The 17,401-nt window shown below is 42.6% G+C and overlaps 1 protein-coding gene across 3 annotated transcripts in view; it reads left to right on the top strand.

Moving 5' to 3' along the window:
- The window catches only part of FBXW8 (F-box and WD repeat domain containing 8), a 111,820-nt gene that overhangs the window by 21,436 nt on the left and 72,983 nt on the right, over positions 1-17,401 (top strand). For all 3 annotated transcript variants that reach the window (XM_008004857.3, XM_008004858.3, XM_008004859.3), the window contains 2 exons: positions 6,935-7,099; positions 11,180-11,268. In XM_008004857.3, the coding sequence (XP_008003048.1) occupies positions 6,935-7,099; positions 11,180-11,268 (254 nt within the window). The remainder of the gene's footprint in view (positions 1-6,934; positions 7,100-11,179; positions 11,269-17,401) is intronic.

Below are 17,401 nucleotides of genomic sequence, written 5' to 3' on the forward strand. Positions count from 1 at the left end.
ACTGTGACCCGGGGTGAGTGATGTGGGTGATGCGCCACAGCATCAACTCTGTGGTCTCGGTTTTTCATCCCGTAACCCCGTTGTACAAATTTCAGGTCAAGTTATTTAAAATGATTTGGCATTTTCCTCGAAACTGTTATAAAAAGCCGTTTTCGGCTTCCAGTGTATTTAAGGTCTGATATATTTGAGACTTCCTGAAAGTCTCATTGAAAAGTTTCCATTTTAAAGTGGCTGAGATTTGCACGGTTCTCATGAAAACTCACACAGAATGTTTAGTTTGAGATTTTCTAGTTTGTAATCATTGAGCACTAACTTTGGATTTTCCTAAAGTGCAGATGATTCAGAGCCTCCATCCAAGAAAACGCAGCCTGTAGCTCATTTTTGAACACATAATTAAAAAGATTGCTTCCCCTATTTGGGGCCAGTCTTGTGATCTAACCTGAGTGTAAGGGCAGAGACCCCAGCATTTCCCCATAGCTTCCTCAGCCATGGAGAAGTAGCCCCAGCCTGGGTGCATCTATGGGGTCTCTCTCACATGCCAAAGGTTTTGGTTTCATAGCTTGAGGTGGGCAGTCGATGAGAACTGCGGGCCTGAATGCCCGGTACATGGTTAGTGCCCGAAACGTATCTTTACTGATTGGCCGCGAACCCAAATCAGTGTTCTCTAAAGGACTTCTGCAGAGCACTGGGCTTTTGAGATACTCCTTGCAAAAAGAGGTCAGGAACCAAATGAGTTTAGGGAACGCAGCTTCTTATGCAGGTTGAACTCCCAAATCCAAAAATCCCAAATCCCAAATGCTCCAAAATTAGAAACTTTTTCAGTGCTCATTGGAGCATTTCAGATTTTTGGATTTGGGGATTTGGGAAACTCAGTCAGAATAATGCAAACATCTGAAATCCAAAATACTCTTGGTTTTAAGCATTTTGGATAAGGGATACTCAACCTGTATCCCCTTCTTAAGAGATGTACAACACATGCCACCACTATTCAAAGCATCGAGAAGTTCTGTAGCAAGGAATTCTGCTTCGTTTTGTTTAAAGCAGTGTTTCCTAAGCTCATTTGACCATGGAATCCTTTTCTAAGGAACTTATTAACACCTGGAGGTGTTGTACTACTGAACATGCTTTTGGTCCATGTAATTAAAGAATGACTACATTTATATGATCTCGTAATTACTCTGAGTCTTTTTAGTTCAGTAGTTACATTTCATGACTTTTACAAAATGTTACGGTTTCTACAAAAAAGGCGTATGTATGCCCAGGATCGGAGTAAAGCTGCCCTGTGTTTCCTGAGCATGTTCTGCCTTTGAGAACCTGTAAAGGTCTCGTATGTTACTCTTATCTTACACCTTATTTAACTGTGAATTCCAGGGCTCGGTTAGGGGACATACTCTGCTCTGGAACTACTTAGGTTGTGGCCTGGCTCGCTCACAGCTAACATTGGTCTATCCCTGTCTGTGCTTCATGATTGCCCAGTGCTCAGACTCACTCTGGCACAGACAGATGGACAGACAGCATCTGGGTGTCATGGGTAGGCTCAGCTGTGGACCAGACATGCCAAAAATGAAACCATGGTGTTCTGTCTAGTCAAACTGGAGCTCCAGCATTGCTGAGTCGTTATCTCATTCTTTATTGCCTGACCACTTGTGATCAGATGAGGGTTTGTTTTCCTGAGCCCTGAAGGCTAAGATGGAGAAGTGTGGGATGACAGTGTGGTTACGTGGATTTGTAACTGATGCTGTGGCCATGCCCAGGGTGGGTTGCCTAATGGATCCATGTCAGCTTGTGGGGTGGGCTCCGGTGGTTTGCCACAGAGCTAGAGCCCTGTCTTTAGAACCATCCTGGTTATCTATTTTTTTTTTTTTTTTAATAATTAAGATGCAAAGGCCCACAGACCGTATTTTGCAGATAACGTATGGGATAAGTGGCTAATGCAATGGATGACAGAATTGGGAGTCACAGATTATTTGGGGAGGATAAAATGCCAGGGGGTGGGGCAGACATTGAGGTGGGGATTAAAATGAATTGAAAGTTTACAAAGTTAAGAATTTAGGTATAAAAAATAGTGTGGTGGAAGGATGGTGGGCTCTTTCTTTTTTTTTTTTTTTTTTTTTTTCCAGTTTATGTTTAAAAAGACCCTGAAGAATCATGAGGACCAAATTGAGGTTACTGTTGCGGGGAAGAGAATGTGAACGGTGAGAGATATGCAGGAGTTTTAAGCTGATTAGCAATCTTTTATTTCTTCTGCAGGGTGGTGAGTTCATGGGTGTTTGTGACATTCTTCATACCTTTTCGTTTCCCTTTAATAAAACTGCAGAAGCTTTAGTGAACCATTATTTGAGTAGCCATGTTGATGGCTACAAGTAAAGCAGAAAACCAGTGTCTGGTAAGATCCTTCTGTGCATGGCACTGCACAGCCCGTATCTGAGGTGTTATTGAGTCCTGAGTACCACATTTGAAGAGGGACACTTTAGATGTACAAATGTTTTAGGGTGCATTGAGAAAGTGTCGGAATGGAAACTATATGAAAAATAGTGAAAGGAAATGGATAATATTTAGAGCAATGAAGAAATTACTAAGGGGAAATATGATCTCTGTCTTCAGCTATTTGAGGTACTGTCAGGTGGAAGAGCAAATAGATTTCTTCAAAAGGGCAAAATCAGGGCCATAGGTAGAATGAGTTTTCTAGACAGTGGAAGGAAACCCTTTCTAATATTCAGACTGCCTCTTGGTAGATGAGACGGATGCAGGAGGTCAGCTCTCTACGGGAAGCGTTGCAGGATTGCCTGGGCCCCATTGGCCAGGGATGCAGTGGGGTGCCTTCTTGCAATGAGGAGATGCCCCAAATTGATCTCCAAGGCCCCTCTTGATTCTTCAGGTTCTAAACCACTGGAGACTGAGACAGCATGACACCCTCAGCATTAGAGTGTGACACTTAGGTTCAGAAAAATGGCAGCGTTGTCACTTATTTAATGCCACGTGATCTAACTTCTGATGCTCTGAATTCCATGCGAAGCATCCATGCCTGTAGGGAAAGTGACTGAGGCCATGTGACTGCTTGTCACACATGGAGCTTGCGTACACACATATACAGCGGAAGCGTAATTAAGGAGGCCAGAACTTTAATGTGTCATCAGTGTTAGGTTGGTCAGTATTGCTTTGATACCCTTTTGGTTGAATAAGATATTGTAATGGTTATTTTTGGTGTAGTTTGCTTAAGATAGAAAGTCAAATTTTGAGACCGAGATAAACTGAGTTCCTAGATTCCCACTAGTTTTACTTTGTAAGTTTTAGCCTCTTTCTGTGTGACTTATGTCTTTTTTATACCTCTGTCCCTTCATTACTGCCTTTTGTGTTAAATAGATAACTGTCTAGTGTGCCATTTTAATTTCTTTACTCTGTTTTTTAGAGTTATTTTCTTAGTTGTTGCCTAGGAATTACAGTGAACACCTTAGTTTAAAATAATCTAGTTTGGATTAATACCCACCTGATTCCAATAGTACACCAAAAACTCTGCTCTGAGATAATTTCACTTAGTGTTTGTTGGTACACTTGGGTCATATCCTAAGGCCTCTGAGGCTTTGTTCATTGTATTCATTTTTTTTTTGTTTTGCTTTGTTGTTTTCGTTTTTTAGAGATGAGATTTCACTATGTCACCTAGTCTGGAGGGTAGTGGTACAATAATAGCTCACTGCAGCCTTGAACTCCTGGACTCAAGCAATCTTCCTGCCTCAGCCTCACAAGTAGCTAGGACTACAGGCACACACCATCACATCTGGCTAATTTTTTTTTTTTTTTTGGTAGAGATGGTGTCTCACGCTGTTCACCAGGGTGGTCTCAGCTCACTGAGTGATCCTCCTGCCTTGACCTCCAAAGGTGCTAGGATTACAGATTTTTTTTTTCTTTATTCTTCCCACCCCCTCCCCGCCATGGAGTAGATAATCTCAGTTGACCTGCTTTAAGTTTCCTGATTTTTTTTTTTTTTTCAAGACAGAGTCTTGCACTGTTGCCAAGGCTGGAGTGCAGTGGCGTGATCTTGGCTCACTGCAACCTCTGCCTCCTGGGTTCAAGTGATTCTCCTGCCTCAGCCTCCTGAGTAGCTGGGACTACAGGCGCATGCTACCATGCTGAGCTAATTTTTTATATTTTTAGTAAAGATGGGGTTTTCCCATGTTGGCCAGGCTGGTTTCAAACTCCTGACCTTATGATCCACCTGCCTTGGCCTCTCAAAGTGCGGGGATTACAGGTGTGGGCCACTGCGCCTGACCAAGTTTGCTGATTTTTCTGCCTCTCAAACTTGTTGAGCCCCTTTAGGGAATTTTTTACTTCAGTTACTGTACTTTTTAACTCTAGAGCTTCTCTTTTTTTTTTTTTTTTTTGAGATGGAGTCTTGCTCTGTCGCCCAGGTTGAAATGCAGTGGTGTGATCTTGGCTCACTGCAACCTCTGCCTCCTGCGTTCAAATGATTCTCCTGCATCAGCCTCCCGAGTAGCTGGGACTACAGGCACCCGCCACCACGCCCGGATAATTTTTTGTATTTTTAGTAGAAGTGGGGTTTCACCATGTTAGCCAGGATGGTCTCAATCTCCTGACCTGGTGATCCTCCCACCTCAGCCTCCCTATTTTTTTTTAGCAGACAATTTCTATTTCTCTATCGGTAACTTCTATATGGTAAGACATTGCTCTTCTACTTTCTTTTATTTCTTTAGACATACTTTCTTTTAGTATTTTGAACATATTTAAAATAGCTGATTTAAAGTCTCTGTTTAGTAAGTGCAGCGTCTGGACTTTCTCAGGGGTAGCTTCTGTTGACTGCCTTTTCCCCTGTGTATGGGCCCTGCTTCCTTGTTTCTTTGCATGCTTTTGTAATTTTGTTAAAAGCTGGACGTTTTAAATAATGGAAACTGGAAATAGAATCTTTCTCCCTCTGCAGAATTTGCTGTTATTGCTGTTGTTATTTTTGTTGTTGCTGCTGTTTGTTTGTTTAGTGACTTTTCTGGTCTTATTCTCTAATTTGTATTCTTTGTCGTGTGCAGCTACTGAAGTCTCTGCTTGGCTAGCTTAGTGGTTAGCTAGTTATCAAATGGAGATTTCCTTAAATCCACTAAACCAGTAAGTCTCCCAGCCTTTGCTGAGGTGCTCTCTGTACGTTAGAGTACTGCTTCACCATTGTAGCAGCTTACAACTCTGCCTTAGCCTTCACTTCCTGCTGGTGCAGAGCCTCAAGGTCAGCCAGAGGGGAGAGGTTAGGGCTTTATCTGGTCTTTCCTGGGCACACACACAGCCCTATACGTTCATGTGGCATTCCAGACTCCCAGGAATATATTGGAGCCTTTCAGAGCTTCCTATGGACATCCCATTTCCCAGCTTTTTCTTTCAAGCTTTTTGGTCAGCCTCTTGTTTGCCTCAACTGTCTGTGCCTCCCCAGGTAGCTGCAGAGTTAAGCAGTTGCCACTTACTATTTTGGGCAAATGCCCTGGAGATAGAACAGAGAGAGTGCTCAGCTAGGTCAGATAAAGTCAAGTCTTGAGAATAGAGCTTTCTGGCAAGCTGCCAGCAGGTCAAATGGTGACAGTTCTCTAGGGATTTGATTTTGGGGGAGTTCTAAACGTGTCTGGCCTCTCTAATGGCTGCTAGGCTGCCGGTTTTTACAGCTGCTGTCTTCACGAGCCTGTTGATTTTTAAGGCAATCCCAGAACTGGAGGAGGAAACAGAATTAGCACACATTAAAACAACTCAGACGTCACTGTTCTTACTGAGATTCAGGCACTTTTCTTGGATAAATGTTCCTCAGAATGTTGCAATCCTTTTATTAATTTCCAGATTCTGAAAAAGTTGATCGATAATTTTTGGTGGAATTCTTACTGCTGTTATGAAGGAGCAGGTCTTTAATCTGCCATCCTGTAAGCTAACTCTCTGTCAGTGCTTTATCAGCTGAGGCCCTTTGTGCAGTAAGAGTCTGGTTTCCTACTTTCTCTCATTTTCCTTCTTCCTATCTCTGTCTTTGAGTCTTGAAGTGGCCCTAAGGGAGTGTTAAAAAGTACGGGGTACTGTAACCTACCTGTCACCACTCTTCATTAGAAGTGAGTCAACTTTTGGATGGAGAGCAAGCATCAGGCACTTGATCCTGCTTTCCCAGGATGCTCTGCAGACCGGTATCACACTGATCTGCTCGATCAGTTGCTCATCTGCCAACAGAGTCCATCTTTTGCAGTCTGGCCAACTTTGCATATTATCCTGTGATGAAGTAAACTCTTTGTTCCCCTAAATTAGTGTTGGAAAACAAAATGCTAATAGTTAAAATGGCTATTTCCTCTGGATACTGTTGGGATTTAAAAGGCTAGACATAACATTAATTTTTCTAGATCTAATCTTACAGTCCTGGATAATGGCTTGAGTTTTCTGTTAATTAAATATGTACATATGTTTAAAATCTAAATTCTCACATGCAATTTAAATTTGAATTTTCTACCTGACCAGATGTTTGGGTTTCAGGTAATTTTATGACAGCCTTTGATTTCGGAGGCCATCAATCTTCAATTCTATAAGGTGGAAATACAAATGCTGTTTGTCAAAAGTAAAGAGATTCTGTTCTGAAAAGCTCTGTATGATTGTACAGCTAATTACCATGTAAAAGTTTGTGTTTTTTGCATTTTATGTATTTGTGTATTTTCTTCTCTTGTTTGTTAGATTACAATTGAACCAAGTAGTCTAAAATGTGATATTACATGGTGGTACAACAATTTTGAAATCTTGAAAGATAAAACTGGAAACATTTGCTTGTATTTTTTTTTCACCTCATAGTGTTTTGTTAATGAGACATTTTATACTGCCATAAACCCAGGGCAATAGTATAGGTGTTGATTGATTTTTGGATGACAAGGGGCTTCTCTAATTGCAGAATTTGACATTTGTGTCACTTCTGCTGTTTTAGGTGAGCAAGACGTGGAAGGTGATTGCGGAGGATGAGGTGCTGTGGTACAGGCTGTGCCAGCAGGAAGGGCACCTTCCGGATAGCAGCATCTCTGACTATTCTTGCTGGAAGCTCATCTTCCAAGAGTGCCGAGCCAAGGAACACATGTTACGAACCAACTGGAAGGTGGGCAGTGGCCAATATCATTACCTGTGAAAGAATAGCCTGCAAGGACATGGGTATCCAAGCTTTCACTCATAGCCTGAGATTAATTGCCAACAGCGAAGGGAGAGGGGTACACTGAGCCGCCCCTTCAGCTGTTGGTGACTTGTTGCCCATTTTGTTCGCCATTAGATGATTTGCCTCTGTTTTCAGCCTCAAGATTTGGGAACATCCTCTTACTCTGCAGGAGAGGGAGGGTGAGATTGAGTTGCCAGCCACTTCCTCTCTGATTGTTAGGGTGGTCAGAGGAGTGCTCCGTGCAGCCCCTTTGACTTTCACCAACTCTGTGGAGGGGCCCGGAAAGCAAAAGCACTACCTGCATACAAAAGAGGAGCCGAAAATGTCATTTCCAGTAAATGTAAGAGGGAGATGATTAAATATCTCTAAGCACTGTCTTCTCTTCCCTCACATAACCTACTGGCATGCTTCCATAACATTTATCACTTCAAAGTCTCTACAGAAATATTAGATCCCAGCTAAGAATTTGCACAGTGAAGTGTTTCCATAGGAGATAACTGTCAGGAGCCGTGTTACATAAAGCTGTTTGAGGCATGACGAGACAGCAGCGTGGTGGCACTGGTTCCTTCCCACCTGGGAGGCTGGAGATTCAGTGGCAGAGAAGGGATGGAAACATTCTCTTTACTCCCGTAAAGGTCAATCCTAATAGACTTTGAGATTAACAAGTTTTTGTGCATTACTGATAGTGACATATTGCCTATGCGCCTGTCTGTCCCTAGTCACCTCCTAACCTGATTAGTGACCGATACGCTTGATCTGGGCAACCTCACACAGTTTCTAGGGAAGTCAATAAGAGCAGTGTCTCTCTAATTCAGGGGTTCTCAACTGCAGCACTAGTGACATTTAGGGCCAGCTAATTCTTTTTGTGGGGGGCTGTTCTGTGCATTGCAGGCTGTTGAGCAGTATCTCTGGCCTCTCCCCGTTAGATGCCAGTAGCATTCTCCTCCCCCAATCATGACAACTAGAAATGCCCCTAGACATTGCTGAATGTCCCCTGGGAATCAAAATCCCCTGCCGGTCGAGAACCACTATTCTGAGAGTTAGTGTGGTTATCCTTTCTTAGGCCGTTAAGACACCACCACTAAGACAGGTCACGCTGGCCCCACAGTGCCCTTTTCCATCGACCTACAGTAATAAACTTATCTGGAGGAAGCCCCCAATCCCTCTTGCCTGTGTGCCTGGGTAGGTCCATATGATGGACACAGGCAGAAACGTATGACAAAGAAAGCTGCCCAGACAAACAAGGGGTCAGAAAGCAGAGGGTCTAACCCTGGTGGGAGAGGCTGCGGTTTAAGGAAAGCTTAAGAACTGAGTGTTAATGGGGCCTTTCTCTCCAGAAAGGAGAGATACTTTTGAGATTTACAAGCAGGAGACTTGGAGATATTTGGCATCCCCAGGCTTGAATTCCAAGATGTCAGACCCTGGTAGAAAAAAGCAGCAGCTGTGTTTTTTGCTTCCTCTTTGGTGATGGAGAAAGCAAGGGAAGAGGACAGGTGTGTCCTTGTTGGGCCTGGAGGTGGCAGAAGTGACAATGTTTTAAAGACCCACCACCTAGCATTTGGCACTTAGTAACACTTCACAAGTTATATGCAATCTAGCTGAATGGCTATTTAGTATTTCTTTCTAACTAACACGAAGTCATCTGTTAGGTAAATACTCACTACATGGCTGTTGATTGAGTGAACTGGAGTGGACTGCAGGCCAAACCAAACATGAGGGAGACTTCTATTTGGAGCGTGTCAGGTCCATTTCCTGACACTATTAACAAGGAGAATTCTAGGAGTGAAATTTTAAACGGTGTGTCTTTCATTAAATGTAATGGTGGGAATCTTACCAAAATTCTGGAACGAAAGAAAGCCTTATCAAAACGTGAAAGGCAGCTGGGCACTGTGGGTCACTCCTGTAATCCCAGCACTTTGGGAGGCTGAGGCAGCTGGATGACTTGAGGTTAGGAGTTCCAGACCAGCCTGGCCAACATGGTGAAACCCTGTCTGTACTAAAAATACAAAAATTAGCCAGGCATGGTGGCACAAGCCTGTAGTCCCAGCTACTTGGGAGACTGAGATTGGAGAATCACCTGAACCCTGGAGGTGGAGCTTGCAGTAAGCCAAGATTGCGCCATTGCACTCCAGCTTGGGCAACAGAGCAAGACTGTCTCAAAAAAAAAAAAAGAAATGAAAGACAGTGTTGGGGCAAGTTGCTTTACTTTTGTCTGCCTCCATTTTCTCTTCTCTAGAGTGGGAGCTAGGAGTGGCACTGCTCATGGCTTCATGGTGAGGATGATTGTCATCAAGTGTCTGCCACTCCTCCTGCAGAGGCTGGTCCACACTCAGTGCTCAGGCGAGGTTGGCTGTAGGAGCGCATAGTCCTCTGCGCACAGATGCAAGGTTCTGTGCTGTGCATGCTTGACTTCAGGATGGGTTAGGCAGGCGATTTGGTTTGGTACCTCCTAAGTCAGTGTCTGGGGAGACCCTAGAAGGGACCCCAGGGTTCTTAGGTACCTCCACAAAGGGAATGACCTGCAAATGCATGAACTTATCTGGAACTGCAATTCAATGCCAACCTGGAAATCGTTTGCTAAACTAATTGTGGTGGCCATAGTATTCTTTTTCCTGGTGTTTGCATACATGCAGGTTTTCATCTTAGACCCTTTATTTTTCTTTCAATACCTTTTCCCTCACAAGAGCTTTTCTGTTACTGTAACCTTGGCTGCGGCCCTCACACAGCTGTTTCCCAGATCCTTGCCTTCCCTCACCATATCTCCAGTCATAGGACAGCTCCACATGGATGTGTCCAGTTTTGTCTCAGCCTTAGACTCGTTGCTTGGATTAAGACCATCATGCGAATTACTTTGCTCAGTTCTGGAGTCTAGGTGCTTAATAAATGTGTATTTTAATGGAATGATGTCATAATCTTTTTCCTAATAATAGAAATAATATAATAATGGCTATCACTTATTGAACACTTGCTGTATGTTAAGAACTATGCTGGGCACTACACTGTTTCTAGTCCTTGTCCTTGTCCCAGTCTGGTAAAATTGAAATTATGGTATTCTCGACTATCTTTATTCATGCTTGCTTTGTGGCTTAACTATCTCACTTTTCCCAACCTCCCACATGTAAATACTTTATATCCATTCAGATTTCCTTCATTTTAATTCAATTTAATTTTTTTTTTTTTTTGAGATAGGGTCTCACTCTCTTGCCCAGACTGAAGTACAGTGTTACAATCATAACTCACTGTAGCCTTAAGTTCCTGGACTCAAGTGACCCTCCTGCCTCATCCTCTCAAATAGCTGGGGCTACAGGCACATGCCACCACACCTGACTATCTTTTACATTTTTTGTAGAGATGGGGTCGCCCTATGTTGCACAGGCTGGTCTCAAACTTCTGAGCTCAAGTGATCTTCCTGCCTCTGCCTCCCAAAGTGCTGGGATTACAGGCATGAGCCACTGTGCCTGGCCTAGACTTTCGTTTAAATACTGTTTCCATGAAACCTCTGACCTCTCAGTTGGAAATAGTATCATCTCTTCTCCTTTTTCTCATCCTGATCTTTATCTATTTGTATATAATTTTGCATTTTATTCTGAGAATCCTCATAAGAGTTAACAGGTAAGGTATCATGTAATACTTTCTTTTTGCTGAACTGAACTTTTTCGTCTACTTTATAAGCTTCTTTAGATACTTGCCACTCCCAGCAGATATGTGCCCGCCTATTGTGGATGGTAGTTATTGGTGAGCACATATTTGCTTTCTATTCTGTAACCTCCTGGAAGATGGGGCAGTGTCTCACACATCCCATGTCCTCGAGTTCAGTGCCTTTGGGATATATGGTAACTCGTCCATGCTTGATAGCTTAGCATGTGGGTCGTCATTTTTGTCCTTTTGAATGCCCACAGAACTTTGAATGCACTTGCTCTCTATGCTGTAGAGAATTGCTGTGGAAAGTAGGTGAAAAAGCACGATGCTTGGCTTTTGGGCTGTCCCAAGAATAGTCTAAACTGCATCCCCCTTTTCCTCACGCAGAATCGTAAAGGTGCCGTGAGTGAGCTGGAGCACATTCCTGACGCGGTTTTGTGTGATGTGCATTCTCACGATGGCGTGGTCATTGCTGGGTAAGCAAAACCATTTCCACTGAGTGCTCTGCATCTGAAGGTCTTTCATTTCTCACGTACCGCCCTCTGAGTACCAGTGACCTTAGCTTCCCTTGAGAGCATGTACCTCCCTCAGTTACAGCCCATGTGGAAGAGGGAGAGTCTCTGTGATCTGTTCCCGAGGACGTGAGAGCGCCGCAGCGAGGGTGAGAAGCACATGGTGTAGAGCGGATCTGTGATCCATTTGTCTCAATATGTCTTTCCCAGCTTTTAAATCACTTTTGTGGCATGTTATGTGAGATTTTCATTAAGGCAAACAGTTTGTATTTTATGAAGACATAAAAAAGTCAAGCAAATATAATAAGTGTTGGCACAGACAGGCCCTGTTCTCATTCTCTTTTTCTAAATCCCTTATTGTGAAGAAGGGCTGTGGCCACACATAATCTTCCTTCCCCACCATATAGTACATATTTGTTACTTAAGTTGTCCCGAAATAGTTTTTTTTTTTTTTCTCCATGGCCAAGACATTTAATTTTAGCTTCTGTAAATTCCTTCAGCTTCTGTCCCAAAAACCACTTTGATGAAGTCTTCCTACTTTGTTACAGAGGTACATTTATATACTTAATTACTGTACAGTAAGATCAGTTTTCTTTTTGGATTAGGAAGATGTCATGAACTACAGCCTCAGATTGTATACTTAGTACCATAAAGTAGAGACCAGAACACTTAAATTTCTGAGTTTGGATCAGCTATGGAGTGAGACGCCTTAGGGAAGTTCCTGCCTATGGGAAAACAAAACAAACCTTGGACTTTAAAACTCAGTAGTAGAGGAGTCCTTTTCTTTAAAGAAAAATCTTTCCTTAAGCAACATTCCTTAAAGAGCACCTTTTGAATAGAAATTCCAAAGAGTCGGATTATTTTAATGTTTTGTGGTATGCAGTGCCTATGAAAAAAAGTATTTCTGCTTTAAACAAGATATACCCAGGAGGAATGCTTTTCTTCAGTTTCTGTTTTACTGGCTATGATTTAGAGGTGAAAGCCCTTCTTGGGAGTGCTGCAGAACTAGTTTTAGAAAGATTGATGGTCCAGATACTTGCGATTCTGTCCATTAAGTTATCAGTGCACGTTGGGCTTCTCCACCTCATTGCTAAAATATGGGCCTACGATCACCCGATATGCAGCTCCTTTCTACCCACAAATGCTACAGTTTGGTCGGAACTCCAGAAGTTACTTAGATCCTTCCAGCTAAAGGGATCTCTGCCTAGAGTGTCAGAAGACACTTGAGGACAGAAGGCTGAGACTGTACTGAAAGAGTCACAAAAGAACTTACAAATAAAGGAGAGCCTTGAATCTCAAAACCACTTACGAATTTCTTCTCTGGAGCTCCCGAAGGGCAGGCCCCTTGCGAGTCCAGATGCCAGTCCTTCTTTTCCTGCCTCTCTCTGTTCCCTTGGGGTTTGTTCAACATTATAGATTATGCCAACACAGAGCAAAACGATGGCCGAGTTCTGTGGATCAATAGGATGAAACCTGATCTGTGGGTCAGAGAGGCTCCTCACGGCTCCTCTTTCTAAGAAAACCTTACGTTGATGGCTTAGCATGAGAGACTTCAGTCTTGCTTGTATGTACAGCATCTTGTGTTTATCATTAAAATTTTATCTGGTGGTTACGATGCTTGTTTTCTGGGTCAGATCTTGAATTCCTTTTCATTTGAGACAGTGGTGTTTGTGGTTACCTCATTCCCAATCAATGTTGAATTCACCAGGCTTTCTACAGTTATGTATCTCCAAGGAGCTTCTTAAAGAGACAGTGGCCACCTCACCCCTTCTTTCTCTTGTACTTACCTTGTGTTTCTCTTATTCTTCTTTTTTCCTTCCCTTTTCTCTTTCTTTTGCACAAGTGGAGTCTGTTCAGAGGCTTAGTTTTATGTAACTAGAGCTAAACTATGAAGCATTTTTGCATTTATACCTATTAAGTACATTTCATATCATTGATGGAGAGCAGAATCTCTTTTTCTCACCTTTTAAGCAATCTGTGTAAATATTCCTAGTTCGGAGTCATGTTGCATAGGCCCAGACTGATATTTATTGCAGTGAACCTCATGATGGACCCAGTCATGGTTCTTCCCTACTCTTCACATAAAACCGGTGAAATCTGAAAATAGTCACTCATTCATAAACGCATTTGACACTCAAATGCCCATCATGTGAACAGGACTGGGCCCCTGTCTACCTGAGGCTTGTTTTTCCAGTGGAGAAACAGACATTCTTTCCAAAGCATTTGATGGTTCAGTTTTGTCCATAAGTCTTTGCTTACTCTACAGTCTTACAAATAATTTCCAGTTAACTTTTCCTGACATTCAGAACTCTTTGACATTTCTTTTCTAACCTACCTTTTTCCTTATTACACTTGTCAAGTGTACTTTTGTTTTTTTCCACACTGTTCTGTTTAGTTACCTCTGACTGCATCATTTTTTTTAGTTGGGGTACAGTCATATGCCGCATAACAGCATTTCAGTTAGTGATGGGCCCCATATATGATATTGGCCATTCGTGTACCCTAGGTGTATAGTAGGTTCTGCCACCTGGGTTTGTGTAAGAACACTCTATGATGTTTGCACAATGATAAATTCACCAAAGGATGCATTTTTTCTGAGTGTGTCCCTGTCGTTTAGTGACACATGACTATAATTCATATGCCATAAAATTCACTCTTTCAAAGTGTACAATGCAGTGATTTTTGTTTAGTAGATTTACAAGGTTGTGCAACAACACCACTATCTAATTCCAGAACATTTTCATCAACCCAAAAAGAAACCCAGAATCCATTCGTTAAGGCCAATTGCAGTCCTGTCTCCTCCCAGAGATTTCTCTAGCACTGTAGCCTAGCGTCCACTCTTCTGGGAACTCCTGGAGACAGGACCATCTGCAGCTGACAGGGCAACTCGTCGTGTGGCCTCGCTGTTTCACTGAAGCATTTTTGTTTTATATTGTTATTTTACTTAGAAATAATATTTAACTTTACAGCCGTCTACTGTATTTTCCTTCCAGCAATTTGTACAAAAGCATCTTTTTAAATTTAAATTTAAATTTTTATTTTTTTGAGACACAGTCTCACTCTGTCGCCCAGGCTGGAGTGCAGTGGTGCCATCTCGGCTCACTGCAACCTCCGCCTCCCAGGTTCAAGGGATTCTCCTGCCTCAGCCTTCTGAGTAGCTGGGACTACAGGTGTGCACCACCACACCCAGCTAATTTTTGTATTTTTACTAGAGATGGGGTTTCACCATGTTGGCCAGGCTGTTCTCAAACCCCTGGCTTCAAGAAACCTGCCCACCTCAGCCTCCCAAAGTGCTGGGATTACAGGCATGAGCCACTGCACCCGGCCTGTAAGCATCTTTTAAAACTATGAGTGGTATGTCATATTTTGTTAAATGTATACTGTTTTATATGGCATAAGCATTAAAACTTAATACACAGACTCCCCTTGCCCCTTACCCACATGTATATGATGTTATGTGGGAAACTGGAGAAATGCCTATGTCTGTTCTCTAATTTCTTGGTTTTCTCAGCTTAGAATCATACAATTTTAAACCTGGAAGTAACTTTAAGAGATGATCTGTTCTGAGACCCTCATCTTGCGTGAGGTGGCGGAGGCTCAGAGCCATGCTGGGTGTGCGTGAGTGGAGCCGCTCCATCGTGTTTCTGCAGCATCCACAGGCAGGGCTGGCTGGTGAGGCTGCCGTCTCCGGTCCTCATTTGCTGCTCTGAAGCTTTGGCTGTTGTAGCGTCATTTTGGTTTTTCTTTTGTGACATGTGCCTATTTAAAAACAAAAGCAGCCGGGCACATTGGCTCACGCTTGTAATCCCAGCAGTTTGGCAGGCTGAGGCGGGCAGATAACGAGGTCAGGAGTTCAAGACCAGCCCGGCCAACATGGTGAAACCCCGTCTCTACTAAAAATGCAAAAATTAGCTGGGTGTGGTGGTGGACACCTGTAATCCCAGCTACTTGGGAGGCTGAGGCAGGAGAATTACTTGAACCTGGGAGACAGAGGTTGCAGTGAGCTGAGATTGTGCCATTGCATTCCAGCCTGGGCGACAGGGCAAGACTCCGTCTCAAAAATAAATAAATAAATAAATAAATAAATAAATAAATAAATAAAAGTAAAAAGAATAAAAACAAAAGCAGTGGTAAAAACCATGTTGTTTTGCAACTGTGTTAGAAAGTAGAGAAGAGAAAGTCACTCAAATTCTAGCATGGAATACAACCTTTGTTAAGGTCTCCCATGTGTCTGGTTTGGTTCTCAGTCTGTTTTTCTATGCATGTTTTTTCATAATGTGATTATAGCCTTTGTTAAATTTGTGGCCTTTTTCCCTCACCAAACTGATGAATTTTTTTCGTGTTGTATATTTTTCATTACTTTCTTTGACTTGTTGAAAAAACACTTTGGATAATTATACCCCAGTTTCCTTATTTATTTCCCTAATAGTGAACATTAATGTCATTTCCTGTGTTTTGTTATATGGATGTTATGCATATTTTATGTATATATGTCTGCAAATTTTTCTCCTTTTTAGCACTACAAATCTTTATTTTAAAATGATTAGACACATGCTACTGTAGAAACTTGAAATTCTATATAAGTGCATAAAATAGAGAGTTAAAGTTCTTTCATTATCGTCTCCTAGTCTTGCATTCCTGATTGTTTTCCTAGGCTAGAGTCCTGTAAGCAGAATTACTGGATTCAGAAGAATGAATTTTTATTTTCCAGATTAATAAATTATTTAAAAATGCTTTTGTAGCCCTCAGCTTCTTTGCAATCTAACCTTTTGACTTGAAGTCTCCAAACCATCCCTGCCATCTTCCTGTCAGTGCTGTACATAGTGAGAGCCCATGCCTCCTGCCCTCTTCCTTCCTCCCCATCTAACCTGGCTCCATCCCAGCCCTACTGCACTGCACTCTCAGAGGTCCCCCGTGAGGTCAACAAACCAATGGCCTTTTCTTGGCTCGTCCTCTCCAGCCTCTTGGCAGCATTTGGTCCTGTTGACTTTCCCCTTTTGAAATGGTGGCGGCCTTGTGTTAAGCATCTTTGTGCCCTCAGAGTCTAACATCTTTCCCAGGACCCAGGAAACTTTGAGGCAAGTGTGTAAGAAAGGAAAACTCCCCTTCGGCGACCCTACACTCTGGGCTTCCATTACCTCCGTGAGCGCCTTCTCTGGCCCTCGCTCTTGCCTTTCTCTGCTGTCGCTTGACCACTTAGCAGGGATATGCAGCAGCGCAGAAAAGACCTGCACCCTTTATTTTCTTTGCTGGAGAGAGAAGTGGATGTGCCTTCAACTGCGGCTGAGCCATTCAGACACCACTTTTACTTTGCTTTTTCAGCGAACATTTCTCATTTCTTTAACTTGAGAAAAATTTGTTTTCACAAGTCACCAATCTCTACAGAATCAGTTACCTGTCTTTCAAAGTTCAGCGCCTGTCTGCATTTTTATCTGTGATCTGCTGGACCTCCAGAAATGCTAGCGAGGTTTAGTGTGTGTTTTCCTTGTGTTTTAGCAGAGAGGTTGTCTAGAAAGTTAGTTGATAGTAAGTGATCAGGAAACGTGTCTTTTGTTTCTTTGATTTATTGTGGTAACAGCTCTTAGAATTTTAGAATGTTTTGAAAATTATATGTTTATTCTTGAGGAGAAAGAACAGAAGAAAGGGGTATATGGAAACCTTCCTGTTCAGTTTTGTGATGCTTAGACTGTTGTTGTCTTCCTTCTCCCCAGTTGCCCTCTGGAAGCTGAGTGTTGCAATCAGATGACATCATGAGTTCAAAAAAGTCACAGTATAAAACCTGAGGTACAGGACTAGGTGTCGTTTGCCATAAGTAGTGAAGGAGAGCCACCTAGTGAAAAGTGCGTCTCAGGTAGAACCAGGAGCTCCTTGGAGGCCTTGTGCCAGCTCTGCTAACCATTAAGCCATTAGCTCACCAGAAGCTTTTATCAGATGCCCAGGAGTATGATGTTTTGCAATAAACTCCCTCCTCATTGTTACTTGAGATTCATAAGGCTAAAGCACTCTAGTTGGCATAAGAAAACACCCTTTTCTATTCACATGAGAGGACATTTTCCCTCTTTTGGTTTTAAAAAAACATCAAGCACCCTGTTTGTGT

This window comes from Chlorocebus sabaeus, chromosome 11 (genome assembly GCF_047675955.1).
Source record: "Chlorocebus sabaeus isolate Y175 chromosome 11, mChlSab1.0.hap1, whole genome shotgun sequence".
NCBI lineage: Eukaryota > Metazoa > Chordata > Mammalia > Primates > Cercopithecidae > Chlorocebus > Chlorocebus sabaeus.